Consider the following 23181-nt stretch of genomic DNA (forward strand, 5'->3'; position numbering starts at 1 on the left):
CAGACTCAAAAGAAGAATTAACTTTTGGAGAGAAAAATACACAGACTTTGGGTCAAGTATATTCTATGCCATTTTGGGGACATTTTCTTGAACAAAGGAAGATTAACCATTTTGAGGCCTGTACCTTTGCGCATTGTGAATAAACCCTCCGTAGATGACCCACAAGAAATTCTGGAAACTGAAACATTGATTTGGTTATTTGGGTATAGTATACGCGCTTGATGAATATATATATATATATATATATATATATATAATATTTAAATCAAAGGTATTTGGTAACTACAACTAGATTTCAGTTAGTAATTTTAAAAGGGCACAATTTGTATTTTAAGCTCATGTTCATAGTCCTGTGTAGTTTAACTAGTCATATTTAGTGCTAAGTAATTTATATTTGCAACTATATATATATTTTAGAATTTGCCTTATTGTAGCTAAATAAGATTTATATAAGCTCAGATAGATTGGCATAGAAATCGGCTGTTAAAGTATCTTGTTATATTGTTTAACTAAGCACTGTTAAAGTTAGAGGTCCATATTCTGGAATTTTATTGTGATATTTTAATGCGATTCATTGTGAATAAGGTAAATTGTAAAGGTATATTTTTATGATCTTTGTATAGAATATTGTAACAGTTTAAATGTGTATCATTTGATTCATAATCTGGTTTCTATAAATATAATTCAATGTGTTTAATAAATATTAACTAGTCTCAAGAATTTAGGAATAATTATTAATTTCAATTGTTTCGTATTTACATTTTTATTGGGGGTTCATTTTAAAGAATAATAATAAATAAATTGTATTATAACCCTGCTATATACTGACAATCTAATAGCGCTTAAATAAGAAAAGTTTTGGAATCCTTTAATGTCATTGTTCCCCCACAAATCTATGTACACCATATCAACACTTACTAAGTTTCGACACTCAATGAATAGAAGATTGGAGTGGAAAAGATCTGCACAAGTACCTAAGTGTGAGCCAATGACAAGAGGTGTATATGTGAGGCCACCAATCAGCAGCTAGTTCCCAGTAGTACATTTCTGCTCCTGTGCCTACCTAGGTATGTTTTTCAACAAAGGATACTATGAGAATGGAGTAAATAAAAAAAATTGAAGTAAATAAGAAAGTTATTTACATTTACATGCTCTATCTGAATCAGGAACATTTAATATTGACTTAACTGTCCATTTTAATGGGAATAAAAGTTCAAAAAAGAAAATGCTCAAATATATAATTGTATTATTGTACTACTGTTGTTAACAATGTGTTCACCTCTACTGCAAATGGATTAAAAACATAGTAAATGTCAGCTCTGGGTAGCAATGCACTACTGGGAGCTAGATGAAAACATATAGTTAGCCAATGACAATAGACAAATGTGTCAAGCTACTAATAACCAACTAGCTCCCAGTAGTTTATTGCTGCTGCTGCTGACAATACGTACACATGCTTTTCAATAAAGGATGCCAAAAGAACAAATGAAATTTGGTAATAGAAGCGACTTAAGTGTCTTAAAATGACATGTTCTAGCTGAATCATGAACTAAACTATACTTCATAAAATGCACCTCATTTCTAGATACTACATTACTGTATTTACTTTATTAAAAGTGCAATAATTAACTATTCTCTTTCTAAGGGCAAATCACTTGCAGTAGTTTTCAATTTTCACAATGAAACTTTGTAACTTTTTTATTATATTAAAAGAATACAGTTTTTTTTTTGGTTTGTTTCAATAAAAATGCAGTGCCAACAAAAATATTTACTAGTAAAACTCTATTAACATTTTTGGATTAACACATTATAAAGAATACTAAGCATTAGCTTATAACCTACGATAGAATTAATAAAATAGAATAAAATTAGAATAGAGGGACACAATTTTATATTACATTTTATTTCAGGGACATAACAGATATGCAAAATAATATACACTAACGTGGGTGTATTTATTTTGCCCCTGAAATTAGGCTCCATATACCTAAGCATAAGCACACACTTAAATAACTCGATGCCACTGAGCCACTATTTTTTCATTATCAGGTCTATCTCCTGCACATGATGCCACTGATTGCCCCACCCCCTGCAAAACTTTCTGCCCATACAAAAATAAATATGTTTCAGGGTTACACGCTTGGCATTGTAAGATGAGGAAGTGGGATTCAGAAATAAGTCACTAGAGGGCCACTTTGGTTGGAGAACGCATCACATCATTAAATATTCAAAGAGAGAAAGTTACATTGTTTATGTTTTCTTCATTTAATAAACACATGAGTGCAGTAAAATGAAAAGTTGCAGGGTCTCGGTTATAACTTTTAAACTACAATGTATCATTTCTACAGATCCGGATACTAAACTTGTACCGAACAAAAACATATCAGATACATATGCAGCTCTATATACGTGCAATTCAAGTACCACATACAGAATAGATGTCTGGTGGTTTGTAAATCTGTTGGGCATTGGATGACAAACGACACTTTGAGGTTGATAATAAAGTTGGAGAACACAACTGAGAGGAAGCGACGTCACGTGTCCCCTCTGACGCCGGGTACCACAGTTAGAGTATGGGCAGGACTTGTATCGCTAACGTGAGTATTGTGTTCTTTTTATTACATGACGTAACAGAGCGAATTCAACAGCCGGTTGGCTAAAAGACAGTGGGCGGGGTCAATTCCGTCGCCACCCCATACACCGAACACGGAGCAGTGGTAGAAGCTCTCGGCTTTAGGTGAGTTTGAGGCCGCTATGGTGTTACGCTGTTGGACGCGACACTAGGGGACGGTATTGCTTTACCTGCTGGCGGGGGGCTTTACTGTGTACGGTATATTTTAGCCGCGGGTAAACTGAGTTGATGGAGCTCTAGCAACATCTTTCGTGACCTCCCTTCTGCAAGGTAACAATGGTGGGACAGGGTCATGTGGGGAAGACACATGTGCGCACAAGCATACAAGCCTGTGTTTGGCAGTGTGACTGCACAGTGTCCTCTGCTCCCACGTGTGCGCAGCGTGCGCCTCTAATAAGGAAGATTGAGTGTAACGCTGTGATTTACCCTCATAGCGCCGCATGCAGCATGCGATGGTCGTCTTATTATAGCGCCTGTGCAGGGGTTAAACATAGTGTGTCAGGGGCTGAGCAGACTGTCGGCCTGATGCCTATAATTAGAAGCAGCGATCACCCAGCAGTCTATTTATACTGAGCTCTTATGTTAGTAATATATATATAAGGAGGTTTGACTTTATATTGACGAGGAGGGAGGCCAGCAATAAGTTATGCAGTCCAAGGTGTATCCTGCATCACATGTGAGCAAGAAAACCTTGTGCCATATGGATAATACATGCACTGCTGAAAACAGCTTCATTTACAAACTAAACAAAGTATCAGGTCAGGAGCTATGTGATGCAGTTTGTTAGTATTGTAGCACAGGGACCTGTAGTTCCTAAAATGTATCACACGCTTTGTATACAGTATTTATTTTGTTACATGGGAGTTTACATCTTGTTACTGATCTCTTTTTGTCCTTGGCTAGCTAAATAGTCAGTGACAGCCATGTCAGTTTGTTCCCTTCAGGCACAAGTTTTACCTCTTGTACTATCAACTTGAATGAAGTGTTCAACCCAGGACTCAAGGGTGACCTGTATTGATTGCCTCAAGGTCAACTAAAACCAACTCTAGTTTGGTTTTACAGGTTGCATTTAAGTAACAGGTGAAAAGCAGGTTAGATGTAGGAAGCAGTGTGTTCTGTTTATGGAAATGTATTTACTGCAGATTTGTAATACTTCAGTAACAAGCAAGGTTTGAGATTTTTGTTCTTGTCCCTTTTAAATTAATCTTTTGTTCTTCAGCACATCATGAATACAGAATGGTTATATTCTCTTGTCCCTACATGGTCATTCAATGTGTTCATTCTATTTTTACCTATTTTTAGACAACATATGTTTTGGTTATAAGCTAACCAACCAGTACTTCAACAGAATAGTTTATCTGTTCATTTCTGCTTAAATGTTATTGAACTTGGGAAGTAAATGCACTGGATTGTTTTATGGAATCCTTTTTGTGTAACTGAAAGCTACTTTATTACTGGGATCCAGTTTAATCATGCCTAAATGGTTTTGTTAAGATTAGAGTTATTGTTTAAAACACCAGAGGCCTATCAAAATACTGCAGCTAATGTTATCAATCATTGCACTAAGGTCCAGCTACTAGGTTTTAATGCAAGCTTAAAATGAATATATCAACCATTACTGTTGCTACACTCACATTTTGTTAGGGGTATTATTCCATTAAACATTTAACATAAAAATTCTAAAACAGAGGTTGACACACTTAAAAATGTTGAGATATATACTCAAGAGCTAGTAGGGAATGGATTTTATGATTGTTATAACTCTCATATCATTTTAGTCTTTTTTTTTTTTTGCATTTAACTAATTGGGCACATTTGAGATGTGGTGCACAGCAAAGTACCATGTAGTGATATGCATGGATGTCAAATAGCATTATTCAAAATTATAGGAGATATGTGTTTAACATGCTTTCTGCTACATTAAAATGGTAATTTCCTGGAGTTCCTTAAACTTATTTTTTTCTATACAGTACTGACATTTTTAAGGTTTACATTACAACAGCTGTGTGTCGCCTGTGTGATATGTCCTTTCTGGTGTTCATAATTCCATTCAGTTTCTTTTGTCTATCTATACTACAACTCTCTCTCTCTCTCTCTCTCTCTTCACTGTTGAACACTACAGCATTTGTGTACTGTAAACAATGCAGCATATGGCCTCAGTAGCATGCCTTGTATTACATACGATTCCTAATTTAGCGGATTCAAGCCTCTTAATAACTTTACTGTCATTTTTAAGAATTTCCTATAATCAAAATATTTATATAATATATTTTGTATACTTTAATTTTATAGAAGGTTTTTTTTTTAATAACCATTTAGAAAAAAACTGTAAGAGGAGAGTTTTGAGCACTTGTATTTTTTATTTGCTGGAAGTATTTAAGAGTGGCAAACTTTCTTTCATTGTGTATTATGCTTAATCGTTTTATCTTCATATAATTTATATTCTAATTTTACCCATTAATTATAAATTTGGCGGTGGAGGGTGCAACCAAGGGAAATCAAAGCATGAATTAAAGGGACTTTTGGATATTTATTCATGGTTTAAAGCAGGGCTCGACAAACCCAGGCGCCTGGGAGCCACTGGCTCCTAGAATTTTACCCCTGGTTCCTAACTTTTTGGGTTATTCTCCATATATCTATATACAAATCCAACTTTCTGGCTCCTAAAAATATTCTTACTGGCTCTTCATTTTTTTAACATATTCGTCAAGCACTGGTTTAAAGCATGTAATTTTAAGAGACTTTTTAATTTACTTCTGTCAAACTTTCTTGATCCTCACAGTATCCTTTGTTAAAAAGCATACCTAGGAAGGCTCAGGAGCAGCAATGCACTTCTGAGAGCTATTTCCAGTCACTCCTGGTGATCATTGACTACACACATATGCATCTTGTCGTTGGCTCACTAAATGTGTTCCGTTAGGTTGAAGTAAGTTCATTGATGCTCTGGAACTTCAATAGCGCAACAAATTGTTCATTAGAGTACACGTTTTGTCACTTTAACGCCGCTAGGATGTTCCATGCCGTTCTTACAGCGATGAGCTTTTTAAATGCTGTTAGAATGGCATGGAACGCCCTAACTTGGACTGAAAGGGGGGGGGGGGCTAGCGTTGTAGCAAGTCCACTATGATCAGATCCCACTCTCGTAATCACATGATCACATTGATGATTGCTTAACTTCATTTTTAAAGCAAGTGTTTACATAGGAACTTCGTTGAAGGGGTTAACTTTTGTAAAATAAATATTTACTGTTTCTAAAACTTAATGTAATTATCCTTTTATCCAGAAGAGCTACCCATCTGCAGCTACAAAGATATTAAAACAAAACAAAAAAACAGTGGAGTATTTAGGAGGGAGTCAGTGGGGTATTTAGGGCCCGTCTGTCAGTCATACTCAGGTCCTGAGGGTCTCGCCGTAGTGACATCACTTATGTAAATGAATTGGTTTCTTTTCCGTTTCTGCGCTTTTACCAGTAAAAACATCTCTTCCGCTTACAGACAGTTCAGCACCTGCAAAGGAAGTGACACTGTTATTGTGTCGCGTGTAGGTGACTGACAAAAAATATCGCTAAATCATTTTTACCAGGTGACGTGGGAATGGATTACCGGGTACAGCTGGGGGGATTGAGTGACGTGGCAATGGGTTGCCTTACCGGGTACAGCTGGGGGGGAGTGATCGACGTGGGAATGGGTTACCGGGTACAGCTGGGGGGCGTGAATGACGTGGGAATGGGTTACCGGGTACAGCTGGGGGTGTGAGTGACGTGGGTATGGGTTACCGTGGGTACCAGTAAAAACATAAGTTCCGCTTACAGACAGTTCAGCACCTGCAAAGGAAGTGACACTGTTTTTGTGTCGCGTGTAGGTGACTGACAAAAAATATCGCTAAATCATTTTTACCAGGTGACGTGGGAATGGATTACCGGGTACAGCTGGGGGGATTGAGTGACGTGGCAATGGGTTGCCTTACCGGGTACAGCTGGGGGGGAGTGATCGACGTGGGAATGGGTTACCGGGTACAGCTGGGGGGCGTGAATGACGTGGGAATGGGTTACCGGGTACAGCTGGGGGTGTGAGTGACGTGGGTATGGGTTACCGTGGGTACCAGTAAAAACATAAGTTCCGCTTACAGACAGTTCAGCACCTGCAAAGGAAGTGACACTGTTTTTTGTGTCGCGTGTAGGTGACTGACAAAAAATATTGCTAAATCATTTTTACCAGGTGACGTGGGAATGGATTACCGGGTACAGCTGGGGGGATTGAGTGACGTGGCAATGGGTTGCCTTACCGGGTACAGCTGGGGGGGAGTGATCGACGTGGGAATGGGTTACCGGGTACAGCTGGGGGGCGTGAATGACGTGGGAATGGGTTACCGGGTACAGCTGGGGGTGTGAGTGACGTGGGTATGGGTTACCGTGGGTACCAGTAAAAACATAAGTTCCGCTTACAGACAGTTCAGCACCTGCAAAGGAAGTGACACTGTTTTTGTGTCGCGTGTAGGTGACTGACAAAAAATATTGCTAAATCATTTTTACCAGGTGACGTGGGAATGGATTACCGGGTACAGCTGGGGGGAGTGAGTGATGTGGGAATGGGGTACCGGGTACAGCTGGGGGGAGTGAGTGATGTGGGAATGGGGTACCGGGTACAGCTGGGGGGGAGTGAGTAATGTGGGAATGGGGTACCGGGTACAGCTGGGGGGAGTGAGTGACGTGGGAATGGGGTACCGGGTACAGCTGGGGGGAGTGAGTGACGTGGGAATGGGGTACCGGGTACAGCTGGGGGGAGTGAGTGACGTGGGAATGGGGTACCGGGTACAGCTGGGGGGAGTGAGTGACGTGGGAATGGGGTACCGGGTACAGCTGGGGGGAGTGAGTGACGTGGGAATGGGGTACCGGGTACAGCTGGGGGGAGTGAGTGACGTGGGAATGGGGTACCGGGTACAGCTGGGGGGAGTGAGTGACGTGGGAATGGGGTACCGGGTACAGCTGGGGGGAGTGAGTGACGTGGGAATGGGGTACCGGGTACAGCTGGGGGGAGTGAGTGACGTGGGAATGGGGTACCGGGTACAGCTGGGGGGAGTGAGTGACGTGGGAATGGGGTACCGGGTACAGCTGGGGGGAGTGAGTGACGTGGGAATGGGGTACCGGGTACAGCTGGGGGGAGTGAGTGACGTGGGAATGGGGTACCGGGTACAGCTGGGGGGAGTGAGTGACGTGGGAATGGGGTACCGGGTACAGCTGGGGGGAGTGAGTGACGTGGGAATGGGGTACCGGGTACAGCTGGGGGGGAGTGAGTGACGTGGGAATGGGGTACCGGGTACAGCTGGGGGGAGTGAGTGACGTGGGAATGGGGTACCGGGTACAGCTGGGGGGAGTGAGTGACGTGGGAATGGGGTACCGGGTACAGCTGGGGGGAGTGAGTGACGTGGGAATGGGGTACCGGGTACAGCTGGGGGGAGTGAGTGACGTGGGAATGGGGTACCGGGTACAGCTGGGGGGGAGTGAGTGACGGGGGAATGGGGGTACCGGGTACAGCTGGGGGGAGTGAGTGACGTGGGAATGGGGTACCGGGTACAGCTGGGGGGAGTGAGTGACGTGGGAATGGGGTACCGGGTACAGCTGGGGGGAGTGAGTGACGTGGGAATGGGGTACCGGGTACAGCTGGGGGGAGTGAGTGACGTGGGAATGGGGTACCGGGTACAGCTGGGGGGAGTGAGTGACGTGGGAATGGGGTACCGGGTACAGCTGGGGGGAGTGAGTGACGTGGGAATGGGGTACCGGGTACAGCTGGGGGGAGTGAGTGATGTGGGAATGGGGTACCGGGTACAGCTGGGGGGAGTGAGTGACGTGGGAATGGGGTACCGGGTACAGCTGGGGGGAGTGAGTGACGTGGGAATGGGGTACCGGGTACAGCTGGGGGGGAGTGAGTGACGTGGGAATGGGGTACCGGGTACAGCTGGGGGGAGTGAGTGACGTGGGAATGGGGTACCGGGTACAGCTGGGGGGAGTGAGTGACGTGGGAATGGGGTACCGGGTACAGCTGGGGGGAGTGAGTGACGTGGGAATGGGGTACCGGGTACAGCTGGGGGGAGTGAGTGACGTGGGAATGGGGTACCGGGTACAGCTGGGGGGAGTGAGTGACGTGGGAATGGGGTACCGGGTACAGCTGGGGGGAGTGAGTGACGTGGGAATGGGGTACCGGGTACAGCTGGGGGGAGTGAGTGACGTGGGAATGGGGTACCGGGTACAGCTGGGGGGAGTGAGTGACGTGGGAATGGGGTACCGGGTACAGCTGGGGGGAGTGAGTGACGTGGGAATGGGGTACCGGGTACAGCTGGGGGGAGTGAGTGACGTGGGAATGGGGGTACCGGGTACAGCTGGGGGGAGTGAGTGACGTGGGAATGGGGTACCGGGTACAGCTGGGGGGAGTGAGTGACGTGGGAATGGGGTACCGGGTACAGCTGGGGGGAGTGAGTGACGTGGGAATGGGGTACCGGGTACAGCTGGGGGGAGTGAGTGACGTGGGAATGGGGTACCGGGTACAGCTGGGGGGAGTGAGTGACGTGGGAATGGGGTACCGGGTACAGCTGGGGGGAGTGAGTGACGTGGGAATGGGGTACCGGGTACAGCTGGGGGGAGTGAGTGACGTGGGAATGGGGTACCGGGTACAGCTGGGGGGAGTGAGTGACGTGGGAATGGGGTACCGGGTACAGCTGGGGGGAGTGAGTGACGTGGGAATGGGGTACCGGGTACAGCTGGGGGGAGTGAGTGACGTGGGAATGGGGTACCGGGTACAGCTGGGGGGAGTGAGTGACGTGGGAATGGGGTACCGGGTACAGCTGGGGGGAGTGAGTGACGTGGGAATGGGGTACCGGGTACAGCTGGGGGGAGTGAGTGACGTGGGAATGGGGTACCGGGTACAGCTGGGGGGAGTGAGTGACGTGGGAATGGGGTACCGGGTACAGCTGGGGGGAGTGAGTGACGTGGGAATGGGGTACCGGGTACAGCTGGGGGGAGTGAGTGACGTGGGAATGGGGTACCGGGTACAGCTGGGGGGAGTGAGTGACGTGGGAATGGGGTACCGGGTACAGCTGGGGGGAGTGAGTGACGTGGGAATGGGGTACCGGGTACAGCTGGGGGGAGTGAGTGACGTGGGAATGGGGTACCGGGTACAGCTGGGGGGAGTGAGTGACGTGGGAATGGGGTACCGGGTACAGCTGGGGGGAGTGAGTGACGTGGGAATGGGGTACCGGGTACAGCTGGGGGGAGTGAGTGACGTGGGAATGGGGTACCGGGTACAGCTGGGGGGAGTGAGTGATGTGGGAATGGGGTACCGGGTACAGCTGGGGGGAGTGAGTGACGTGGGAATGGGGTACCGGGTACAGCTGGGGGGAGTGAGTGACGTGGGAATGGGGTACCGGGTACAGCTGGGGGGAGGGAGTGACGTGGGAATGGGGTACCGGGTACAGCTGGGGGGAGGGAGTGACGTGGGAATGGGGTACCGGGTACAGCTGGGGGGAGGGAGTGACGTGGGAATGGGGTACCGGGTACAGCTGGGGGGAGGGAGTGACGTGGGAATGGGGTACCGGGTACAGCTGGGGGGAGTGAGTGACGTGGGAATGGGGTACCGGGTACAGCTGGGGGGAGTGAGTGACGTGGGAATGGGGTACCGGGTACAGCTGGGGGGAGTGAGTGACGTGGGAATGGGGTACCGGGTACAGCTGGGGGGGAGTGAGTGACGTGGGAATATATATATTCAAAATAGTAGCTAATTTTTCTTTTAAAGTGCAATGTTTATCTCTATAAGACCTGTTTTGTGCTCTTAGATCTAAGTGTTTGTGGCTATTTTTAAAGTTCACATTTCCTGTAATGTTTACTCTCCTGGTGATTTTTATATGTAATGCCCCAACAGATTCTGCAGTGCTGTACAAGGGGGTACAATGGATAAATACAAGACAGGAACAAGCTACAGTATTACGTTAAATAAAAGGATGAGGGAATGAGAAACAAAGTACATTCATTCTTCAGCCAACATTTTGATTTAGGGTGAATACAAATATTTTCCGCTTATTGCTGCTTCTGTTTGATATAATGGTTGGTGCACTGGCACTTTTCTGATAGAACAGTCAGTAAATCAGGCGGCTTGTTGGCTGTTTGATTGTTTGTTTTGTTTAATCTTTCAGAACTTAAAGCTGTTTGCACAAGCTAACCCAACTCTACCTGCAAGAGGAAAGTCTGTGCTCATTAAATTTGCCTTGTATGTCATATCTAACGATACCTGTGTGTGTATCTTTTTATGCAACAAAGGATTGCTCTTGCAATACCCAAGCACACATTACTTTCCTGTACCTTTTTTTTTAATATCTGTACTTCAACTTTAGAAAGGAGTTGTGAATTATGGAGTAACCTAGGAGATTTGATTCCTAGGAAAGAAGAAAGGAAAAACATGCACAAGTTAAGAACCAGATTATGACGATACTGATTTTGTTCTCAGTACGGCTTTGTTGTTATGAGTTACTTTATATGCAGATTTGTTTAAATGAAACTCCACTGTAGCTTCCATGAAAGTAGAATATAGACTTTCTTCTTGTTATATCATGTAGTCTGGGAAAAATACAAAAAAAAATTAATTTTTTTTTTTTTTTTAAATTTATTTTTATATACACTTTTTTCTGCAGTCTTACTTACAAAAGAATGTTAGAACAGATTAAAGGGAACTTAACCCAAAATGTATCTTTCGTGATTCAGATAGATTAATACAATTTTAAAGAACTTTCCAAATTACTTCTATGATCAAATTTGTTTCATTCTCTTGGTATCACTTGCTGAAGGAGCAGAAATGCACTACTGAGATCTAGCTGGACACGTCGCGTGAGCCAATCACAAGAGACAAATGTGTGCTAGCACCCAGTAGTGTAAGGTATGTACATTCTATTTCAACAGATACAAAGAGAACAAGGTATATTTTAAAATAGAAGTTAATGTATTGAAATTACATACTCTATCACATTTATGCAAATTAATTGACTTTCTTTTTTGTTTTATGCCTTGTTTGCTGCAGTAGTTTTTCAGTGGCTTAACTCCACCCACCACTTTCCTTATTTGGAGGAACTATTCTGGATTTGACACTACCACAGTTTTGTCTCCTTGTTGTCTCCAGGCTAAAGGGACAGTCTAGTCAAAATTAAACTTTAATGATTCAGAGCATGCAAATTTTAAACTGATTTCCCATTTACTTTTATCAAATTTGCTTTGTTCTCTTGGTGCTCTTTGTTCAAAGCTAAACCAAGGTAGGTTCATATGCTAATTTCTAAGCCATTAAAGGCTGCCACGTATCTAAGTGCATTTTTAGTTTTGCACAGCTAGACAGCGCTAGTTCACGTGTGCCATATAGATAACATTGTGCTCACTCCCATGGAGTTATTTGAGTCAGCACTGATTGGCTAAAATGCAAGTCTGTCAAAAGAACTGAAATAAAGGCAGTCTGCAGATATTTAGATACAAGGTAATAGGAGGTAAAAAGTGTATTAATATAAGTGTGTTATGCAAAACTGGTGAATAATGTAATAAAGTATTTTCTGTCTTTTTTTTTAAACAAAAAATTTCAATTAGGCTGTCCCTTTAACAAAATCTCCAGTTTGCCTTCAGTAGAAATGAAAATATAACAAACTGCATATAAGAATTGAATATAGAGCAAGGTTAGGCCTGACATGTGCTCTTAGTTTTAAGGACAGTAACGTCTCTAGTTTGCTGACCTAATTTGTAAGAAAAGGGGGCAAAGTAAATGTATTGCTAAGGTTTTATTTAAGCATTTTATTAGTCTCAAATTCATTACTGATCCTTTTTAACTACCAGTCTGTAACCAGTGAAGTCTTTACATGACCTTGAGCTATTTGCCTCAACCTATATGACTTGAGTAGGCAGGGTACTTTGTCCTGGCCTACCTAGTCTGCAGAAATAAACTCCCTCTTCTAAAAATGGCTTTATTATACTGGGTTGGTTGCAAAGGAATTTGATTTTGGAGCCTATTTTATTTTTTACAACTTTAGAATGTATTGGAGATAAGTGACTGGAAGCTGCAGAGAATAAATAGCACTGTTTATTTGCCTGTTTGTTACCAATGTCAGCCTCCTGACGAGGCCACATGTGCTCTCTAGGCTGCAGGTGCTGAATGATTTGGTTTTGTTTGACCTGATTTTCCTCCTAGTTGGTTATACCTGAAATACATCTTAGTTAAACAGAAATGCATATGCACATTTTGTTTTTAAAGTAGTTCACACCAGAAAAAACGACAAGCAAACCAGTTGCATTTATTGATAAACAACAAACTGTTAGTAGCATACAGTTAAACATGCTTTACCAATGTGTATTATATTATATTACACATGCTAAAAGTAGGGGAAATTAAATTGCCTTTTTTGCAATACAGTTCTTTAAGGACCATTAAATCAGTAGACTTTCATAATTGAGAAATGCATAATAGACAATGCAAAACCACTTAGTCTAAACTTAAAATGATTAGATTTCTCCAACATAGGTGTGTCCAGTCCACGGCGTCATCCTTACTTGTGGGATATTCTCTTCCCCAACAGGAAATGGCAGAGCCCAGCAAAGCTGGTCACATGATCCCTCCTAGGCTCCGCCTACCCCAGTCATTCTCTTTGCCGTTGCACAGGCAACATCTCCACGGAGATGGCTAAGAGTTTTTTGGTGTTTAACTTCTACCTCTCTTTCTTTTTGGCTTAAAAGCATTATCCGATTGGCTTATGAGACTGCCGGACGGCAGCCTCCTGAAAGAATCACAGCTCATTCCACTAGGGCTGTGGCTTCCACATGGGCCTTCAAGAACGAGGCTTCTGTTGACCAGATATGTAAGGCAGCGACTTGGTCTTCACTGCACACTTTTGCCAAATTTTACAAATTTGATACTTTTGCTTCTTCAGAGGCTATTTTTGGGAGAAAGGTTTTGCAAGCCGTGGTGCCTTCCATTTAGGTGACCTGATTTGCTCCCTCCCTTCATCCGTGTCCTAAAGCTTTGGTATTGGTTCCCACAAGTAAGGATGACGCCGTGGACCGGACACACCTATGTTGGAGAAAACAGAATTTATGCTTACCTGATAAATTACTTTCTCCAACGGTGTGTCCGGTCCACGGCCCGCCCTGGTTTTTTAATCAGGTCTGATGAATTATTTTCTCTAACTACAGTCACCACGGTATCATATGGTTTCTCCTATGCATATTTCCTCCTGTACGTCGGTCGAATGACTGGGGTAGGCGGAGCCTAGGAGGGATCATGTGACCAGCTTTGCTGGGCTCTTTGCCATTTCCTGTTGGGGAAGAGAATATCCCACAAGTAAGGATGACGCCGTGGACCGGACACACCGTTGGAGAAAGTAATTTATCAGGTAAGCATAAATTCTTTTTTTTTTTTTTTTAAAAGTGAATGTAAATTTTGATGCTAAAGTGCCCGGTTTTTAAAAATTCGATTAAAAACAGGGGCACTTTAATTCATTAAAATTTACATTTCACTCATATTGTGAAAAAAAACTTACCTTTCTAAACTTGACAGCAGCTTCCTCCTATTGTCACAAGCCATTTCTGTTGTCAGAAATGATGGATAGGTCGTCCTCCAATAACGGCTTCCCCCCCCCCGGGGGGAATCGGTGTCTGATTCAACGCCGTGATTGGAAGAAGCTGGATTCCTCGTTTTAGACCCAGGAAGAGGCTTTGCGATGGGTGGAGGAAGCTGGAGCTGCTGTCAAGATTAAAAGGTAAGTATTTTTTCACAACAGGAGTGAAATGTACATTTTGATGAATTTAAAGTGCCCCTGTTTTTAATCAAATTTTTAAAAACCGGGCACTTTAGCATCAAAATTTACATTCACTTTAACCTTTAACAAGATATTTTATTTATCACAGGAAGAAGAGAGGAAATATAAATAATAGTCTATCTTGAAAGCAATATGCACTATTAAAATGTTACCACTTAAAATAAAATAAAATATATATCTTAGAGAAAACTGCATTAATCACTAACAATTTAGTTACACTTTCAAAATATTCAGAAAACTCAGGCCAACACAACCATTTTGAGCAAAAAGAAACAATGTATTTATGAGAACTGAAAAGCCGGTATCTTGCATATTTTACAAATGCATATATAGTGCTGTGATTGAGTAAAGCAATATTAAAAAAAATAAAATAAAAGTGATTTTGCTATTAGGTTAATTTCTAAACTACAATTTTGCATCTGTATAGTAGACTTTTTTTTTTTTTTTTTTTTTTTTAATTGTGCAGGTTATTTAGCAGTTTGATAATAATTTAAGATATTAGGAATAAATGTTAAAGTTACTTAAAAACAAAACATTTGAAAGAGCATTTTAAAACAGAAGACCCAGTGGCTTCATCAGTACTTTGATGATCAAAATGAAGTTTGTATAAGTGCACATCAGCTTTTGCTAAAATAAATGTCCAAAACTGCATCTGTTCTGTTGACTTTTGCCTATATCCACCCAGTGCTATTTGAAGTGCCTTTTTCCTTTCAATTAATCCATATACATGAAAACCATGCATGAAGTCAGAATCTATAGATAAATAAAATGGAGCCCGATTTCAATTGGCATTGCACTGTAGAAGTGACCAATTTCTTATCCCAATGCTTATTGGATTGGTTGGGTAAAAATTATGGAGTTAAGACTTGATTTTTGAAGGGTCGTTCTTGTTTCTTCTTTTAACATCCAAATTATAAACTCCTTATTGACTCATGTAATAGTAAACTGGTCCCGAACAAAAGTCAAGATCTTCCTCCGTTGATTCAAGATTTCTTGTAGCAGTTGATAAGTTCTTATCTACAATACTTGGGCTTCATCAATATCCTATTCAAGCATCACATTGGCTCCCAACCACAAGCACACTTTATTTGTAGTTGGTACAGATGCTTTACAATAAAGATTGTCGGCCAATAAGAGTCTCCATTGGTTCAGTTGAATCCCTTTTTCTTCTGCATGTGCTTTAGAATTTCCAGAGTCTGCTTAAAGGACCAGTCAACACTGTAGATTTGCATAATTAACAAATGCATGATAAGAAGACAATGCAATAGCACTTAGTCTGAACTTCAGATGAGTGGTAGATTTTTGTTAAATAAATTGCAAAGTTATGTCTCTTTCCACTCCCCCTGTACCATGTGACAGCCATCAGCCAATCACAAATGCATATACGTATATGCTGTGAATTCTTGCACATGCTCAGTAGGAGTTGGTGACATTTTGTAAATGGAAGTAAATTGGAAAGTTGTTTAAAATTGCATGCTCTATCTGAATCATGAAGTTTAATTTTGACTTGAGTGTCCCTTTAATTTCAGGAATCTGACCTCTTAGCCTTTTCTTTTGAGAGAGATTAAGTTCCATAAATTTATATTTCTTATACTGTTCATCAAGTTTGCAAAGTACTGCTTCAGCGGTTTCTTCATAAATATATCTACATCTTTCACAAACACTGCTTCGAGAATGCCCTCATGCCGTTTGACACCATTGGTGCTTCCTCTCTCACTGGCCACCGCCATCTTGGAAGCTAAATGTCAGATTTTTTTTTTTTTTTCCTATTTCAAAGTTGATTCATTTTGCTTACCACTGCATCATGTGGCAGCCATTAGCCATCTCAAAATGTGTGTACGATTACTTTGAATTCTGGCGCATGTGCAGTAGGAGCTGGTGCCTCAAAGATAGACGTATATAAAAAGAATTTACACATTTTGATAATGGAAGTGAATTGGAATGTGGTCTAAAATGGCATGTTCTATCTAAATCGTGATTGTTTAAGTTTAATTAATGTTCCTTTAGCTGCTGACCTATATTATTCATACAGAAATATAGATTTTGATTATAAATTAAAACAAACCCTAAAGCAGACAGACAATTATTTTCCTTTCTAAAGCACAAGTATTATGCCATACAATTTAGAACGCCAATTTTGATATTTGGAAGAAAAAAGCTTTTACTTTGTGCAATGTAAATAAGAGGTAGCATTGGTTCTAATTCTGTTTTGTTTTATTGGTTTGTGTGATAATAGAATAAATCAGTGTTTCTCAACCTTAGGGTAGCAAGTACCCCTTTAGGCATACATTTATTTTCCATGTACCCCAACTGTATCGGAATCGGATATTGGTTTTATGTTTTCCGGAATTGAATATGTGGCGATTATGACAAAAGGAATAATACACATAAAACATAGATATATAATCCATTGATATTAACTATTATATGCAATTAATGTGCTTCTTACATTAATAAAGAGGAAAATTAACTTTTCTGCATTATGAGGAAAATTAATCTTTACCATCTTTCTATTTTTAATAACCATATCATACACAGTGTATCTGTCTTGTTTTACTGTGGCACACTTCAGTATGATGCACTGTCACAGTGGCACATTTATCTGCCACTTGTCTCTGTGACACTAGGTAACAGTAATATACTTTCTCTGTTCATATCAGTGAAGCTCAATACCAGCCTTCGTATGTTACTAACAAGTCAGATCTAAGGTTTTACCAATTTGAGGTGAATCATTGATTGAGCAGTGGTCCAACCTAGGCAAGGAGATACTAACACTCTGCCCCGTTTGGATTTGGGAATTTGCACCTGTATAATTTGCATATTATAGTAGTATGACATCACCAAATATGACAACTGAACTTTTTTCAAGGTTGACTGGTATGTGTTAAAGGGACCTGTAACTATTTTTTTTTTTCCCTCATGATTCAGATGGAACATGCAATTTTAAACAACTTTCTAATTTTACTTCTGTTATCAGATTTTCTACACTGGCTACCTTGTTGAAAAGCTCAGGACCGTGCATTTGTCAGATAACATTCTTGCAAAATTGCTGCCGTATAGTTCTCCTATTAGCAACAGCACTAAATGGCAGCACTATTTCCTGCCATGTAGCCCTCCAGGCACTTTCCTAGGTAACTTTTTTTTTTTTTTAGTATGTATATTTGTGTGTATATATATGTGTGTGTGTGTATATATATATATATATATATATATATATATATATATATATATATATATATATATATATATATATATATATATATATATATATATATATATATATATATATATATATATATATATATTAATATTATAATTATACACACACACGATAGTAAAAGCTTTTCTGGGATCCCCTTTCTTCAGAAATAGCAGACCTATATAGCTTTCCAATTGTTTTTCAGTAATTAGAAGGCTGCAAAACTTATTCCCATCAGTAAAGTGGTTAATCGGGTAGCTTGTAAGGTTAATTTCAGCTTTAGTGTAGAGACCCTCCCATCTGACACTTCACACCTGCCCAAACAGCTCTCTTCCCTCTCCCACCCCCATTGCTCACTCCCATCTTAAAAGGACAGTCTACACCAGAATATTTGTTTCAAAAGATAGATAATGCCTTTATTACCCATTCCCTAGTTTTGCATAACCAACAGTTATATTAATACACTTTTTACCTCTGTTATCTTGAATCAAAGCCTCTGCAAACTGCCCCTTTATTTCAGTTCTTTTGACAGACTTGCATTTTAGCCAATCGGTGTTGGCTCCTAGAAACTCCATGTGCATGATCAGTGTTATCTATATGAAACACATGAACTAACACCCTCTAGTGGTGAAAAACAGTGGGACTAATTTAAAAATACTATTCTAGATGCAACTAAACACTGTATTAGGCTTGTTTGTAAAAGAAAACCAATATGGTTTTCAAGAGAAGTAGCACATGCAGTCTATAAAAAAAAAAAAAATCAAGCTCACTGGCTCAGAAGAGGATAAAGAAAAATGGAGAACCCATCAAAAGATGACAAAGCAGTTAATCAGGCTAAAGCTGATGCAGAAGAGAAAATAGCACAATCTGTAAAAAAAACGGTGACAAAACCTTCTTTAGATATGAGTGAAAATAGAAAAACTAACAGAGGGATAGTTGGACTCAAATGAGGATAGAGTAGTGGAAGAAGATAAACAAATAGTAAACTGTTTTAAATGATGACTGAACAAAAGTATTTACAACAGATGGTAAAGATAGTAAGATTCTATTAAGGGATGTTACTGTAAATAATAATGTGAGTGGTACTTTTCTTTTTACAGAGGAAGAGGTTTCAAGGGCTTTATAAAAAATAAAAGTAAGTCTGTGGGTCCAGATCATATTTATCCAAGGTTTCTAAGAGAACTTAGATCTGTAATAGCTACTCCATTATCTGATTTATTTAATCAGTCACTTCTAACGTTGACAGGTCACCACCACATTTCCTCCTGTGCTAAACACCCTCTCTGATGGTGAACTAGTTGCAGGAACACAAAGATATTTTTGTGCTAGCTTGCTCAATTTTGGAAAGTTAATCTGATGTAGTTTCCACCATTGCAGAGGATTTTTCTCACTATCAATGGAGGGAGAAAGCGGGTAGCTGTTCAGCTCTGATGCTATGGCTTCTTCAAGTAGCAGAGATGGTGCAGCGGACTTGATTTCTTTGCAGGAGGAGGACCATCTGCTGCAGGTGCTTGAACTGTTTCTTCTTCTACATCTATAACTTTGCATGGTGGACTGCTGATTGCTTGACTTGCCTTCTGCACAACTTGCTGGTCATGCTCAGACACAATGGCCATATCAGACATCACCCTGGCCTTGATGGATCAAGGAATGATGACATATCTAGCAGATCTTGAGTAGCTTCATAATTTCTATTCATATATTCAAGAATTTTGGATTTCAGTGTCTTGGTAAGGTCAGAATCATCTTCCTCCAGAGCCAGTATCTTTGTGTTTAATAGATGCAGAACTGGTTTAACATATGATACACTGATGTAGTTTTCTCCAGAAAGGGCATCAGTAAAATCTTGAACGTGCCCCAGTGCCTTACTCAGATTCAAGAACATCAGTGTCCTGCCATTGTGGAACCAGATGTCTGTTTTTTCTGTCTGCAGAGAGAACCTGAGTCAATGCTCTCTGTTGCTCTAAAACTCTTTCATCTTTTGTCTTGTGCTCCACCTCGTTGGGCACACTTTATACGTGAATGCTTTGGCAGTTGAAGTTCTTCCTGGGCTTGTTAATGTCGCCTTTTTCCAGCTGTGTGAGAAATGGCAAACAATTTTCTTGCTTTAGCCTGTGGCTCTAGAAATGCGAGGCTCATCTTTCACTGCATTTTCAATTGTAAGATGCAACCTGTGCCCAAAATACTGTAGTCTTCTCCATTTATTCGGAGCAACAGCCTTGACGATGTTTGTGCCATTGTCTGTGGTGATTGATACGTGTTGATCCTCAGAGTCCCCATGAGGCCAAAGCTTCTCTCAAACCTTGTGCTTCATTCTCTCCAGTGTGGTCAAAAGGAAAGAATGAGGTTTGCAAACAGACTTTTGATCTCAAAATCATCATTGATGAAGTGCACGGTTAAACTCATATATGGCTCCATTGTTCGGCTTGACCACATATCTGTTGTTGTTGCATAGTATTTCAATTGATTTATCTCAGATTCAACTATAGCTTTGCATTTTGCATACCTTTCTGGGATTGCAACTACTGAGAAGTAATTGCGAGGTGGCATTTGGTATCTCTTGTCGAGTGTGTGTGTATCATTCTTTTGAAGCCTTCTTTACTAACTGTGTATGCAGGCACCATGTCTTTGCATATATAATATGCAATAGCGTCGGTTATTTCTCTGCCTTTTTGAGGTCTTCCTATATGGTGCTGTTTGCAAATGCCTTTATGATTGATTGCTGCTGCTCAACTTTAGATTTACAGCTTGTTTGTGTTGTCTTTTGTCTACCGAGGTTTTTTTTTGTGCCGTACATCGTCCAAAGATTTCATTATGCCGCTGTTTAAGGTGCTGGAACAGGTTTGATGTGTTACTTCGTTTTGCTGCAACACTCGTTCCACAAGTTTTGCAGATTACTTGGTTCTGTTTCTCATCATCTTTTCTGAATCCAAAATATTCCCAAACAACTGATGTTGAATTTTTCTATGGCACCAACAATTCTGTAGCAACATCAACATCATTTTCATCATCATCGTCATTATTGTTGGACCTGGCCAGCTCTTCAGAACTCATCTTAAATTTTATGTACCACGCACGCAATACCAGCTGGCACAAAAAATGAGGAGAATCAGGATATTATACTACCGTGCACACTGCCAATATCAGTAGGGTCAGGTGTCACTGGCAACCGTGGCACAAATAGACTAGACCACAGTCTTGCACTTGAATACAAAGACAGAACTATTGAATGGCCTTGATAATGCAGTTAGCCTAGCTCTGATGGTGCTAGTATAGCTTCTTCAAGTTGCAGAGATGATGCAGCGGAAGCAGTCTTAAAAAAATCTTCTTAAAGATTTTTGATTAGAATCGCACAATTTATTTTGATTAATAATTAAAGAATGGATGATATGCTTCTGTTGCAATTAAGACGAGAGAGACCACAGGCACTTGAAAGTCTTGAATATAAAGAGAAGACAGCTATGTGCTATATGATGCAGTCACCTTGATTGAAGAGAGAAAACAGGCTAGCTGCACTTGAATTTAAAGAAGACAACGATGGGCTTGATTAAGCAGTCTGCACCTTGATTGAAGAGAGAACACAGCCTTGCTGCACTTTAAAGAAGAACAAAATAGGCTTAGTGCTATGATCCAGTCACCTTGATTGAAGAGAAGTAGAGAACACTGGCTTTCTGCACTTGAATATAAAGATGACAACAATGGGCTCGCTTGATTAAGCAGTCACTTTGATTGAAGAGAGAACACAGGCTTGCTGCACTTGAATATAAAGAAGACAACAAGGTGCTTGATTAAGCTGTCACCTTGATTGAAGAGAGAACACAGGCTTGCTGCACTTTAAAGAAGAAAAAAAATAGTCTGATAGTGCTATGATGCAGTCACCTTGATTGAAGAGAAGTAGAGAACACAGTGGCTTGCTGTGGATGACCTTGCTGTTGTAGAAGAAGAAATTAGGCTGCAGGCTGCAAGATGTGTGGATGAACTTGCTGTTTTAGAAGAAGAAACATGATGCAATCTGGAACCACAGCTGTTGGCTGACTTTGGTGAACTTGAGGAGTAGATGACACACAGGCACAGGCAGTATTTGCTGTTGGTTGAACAATGAACATAAAATATTTTTAGAATAAGGTGGGGGTGGGAGGGAGACAAGTTCTACTTTTTGGAAAGCCAAAATAAATGAAAATTTGAAATGTATAAAAGTTTTTTTTTTTTTTTTTTTACTTTGATGTCCCTCCCAGTCCATTACTGTTTCTGACTGTTGTGTGTGTTCATTGTTGTCAACAACACAGTCAGAAACCGTTATGGAATGGGAGGGACATAAAAGTAAAAACACTTTTTTTCTACATTTAATTTGTTTTGTGTTCAAGAGCAATAGAGCATGGCATCCTAAGCAACATTTGAAATTAAATTGACTTATATTTTATTAGCTTAGCTATTTTTTTCTTAAACACAATTGGTTAGGCGTACTTAGGGCTGCTATCAGGGATAGGCACGAGCCAAGGCTGTGTGCGGACATTTTCTAAAGTAAAGACCTTTAGTGAAGGACACCAAGGTACATTTACAATTAAAACTATTTTATAGTGCTGAATTTTATTATACTGATGCAGATACCACTGATCCTATAACCAGCCCTTGTCTGGCTATACACATGTGCCAGTGTCACTTCTGTATCTTTGTATAGAGCTGGGTGTTATTATACAGATGCAGATACACATCCAGTATTTCACTCAGGCTTTATTTATTCCATAACTTATCACCCAATATTGCTAGTAGTCTCTTGACAAGCCACTAATTTTATTCACACTAAATATTTTCCCTTTCCTATTATTTAATCAGAAAAGATATACTAAGGTTATGATTCACAACCTTACTATATCTTTTCTTTCTATTTAAATACTACTTATAATAAACCTCAGGTGCTGGTTAAAGTGCTTTACCTTTGCATATAAAGCTCCAGGGACACAGTGGCAGCTTGCTTCTTGAATCTTCCCTCTCTCTCTCTGTCTCACTCAGTCATTTTCTGGTACTAAGCAGCATCATGTGTGAGTGGCCCCAACCCTGCAAAACGTGGCGTTGCATGTGTTAAGGAGGAGTCAGGACCAGTATTCATCTGTCTTACTCCTCCCTCCCCACAGCAAAATGGGCAGCGGACACTGCAAGGGCCAGTCATGGACACTAGTGTCCGTGTACGGACACATTGCCTATCCCTGGCTGCTATTTTGTGGCTGCACAATGCACATAGACAGTTAATAGGGCATTGCAGACTTTACACAATGAATGCATTGCTTGCACATTTAAGCATCATGATGATTTTTGATATTTTTGCTCACCAAAATGCATTAACCATTAATGATTTTTTATTGTTGCAGCACCAGCCTAGCATCAATCATAAAGTCTGACTTGCATTAATTGCAGAGGCTGAGCTACAATAAAAAATTATTAGAATTTTTTTTTTTAAATAAAAAAAAAGTTACTTTATTTGCACTTGCTACAGCTATGCATCCATCCATAAATAAACATATTA

At 40.8% G+C, this 23181-nt stretch overlaps 1 protein-coding gene and 1 pseudogene across 4 annotated transcripts in view; one reads left to right on the forward strand and one right to left on the reverse strand.

The window, feature by feature from the left end:
• The first annotated feature begins 2681 nt into the window (after positions 1-2681).
• The window catches only part of AKAP1 (A-kinase anchoring protein 1), a 236336-nt gene continuing 215836 nt past the window's right edge, over positions 2682-23181 (forward strand). Inside the window, exon 1 of one of the 4 annotated variants that reach the window (XM_053707531.1) lies at positions 2682-2737. Coding sequence is in view for 1 of the 4 variants with exons in the window: in XM_053707530.1 (XP_053563505.1) it covers positions 3279-3308 (30 nt within the window). In the remaining 3 variants the exon portion in view is untranslated. Of the gene's footprint in view, positions 2738-2765; positions 2903-3201; positions 3309-23181 lie in introns of those variants that run through there. The other 3 variants (XM_053707529.1, XM_053707532.1, XM_053707530.1) reach the window with 3 other exon arrangements.
• Positions 15242-16562, reverse strand: LOC128653948 (prefoldin subunit 3-like; annotated as a pseudogene).

This window comes from Bombina bombina, chromosome 3, assembly GCF_027579735.1.
Source record: "Bombina bombina isolate aBomBom1 chromosome 3, aBomBom1.pri, whole genome shotgun sequence".
NCBI classification, from domain to species: domain Eukaryota; kingdom Metazoa; phylum Chordata; class Amphibia; order Anura; family Bombinatoridae; genus Bombina; species Bombina bombina.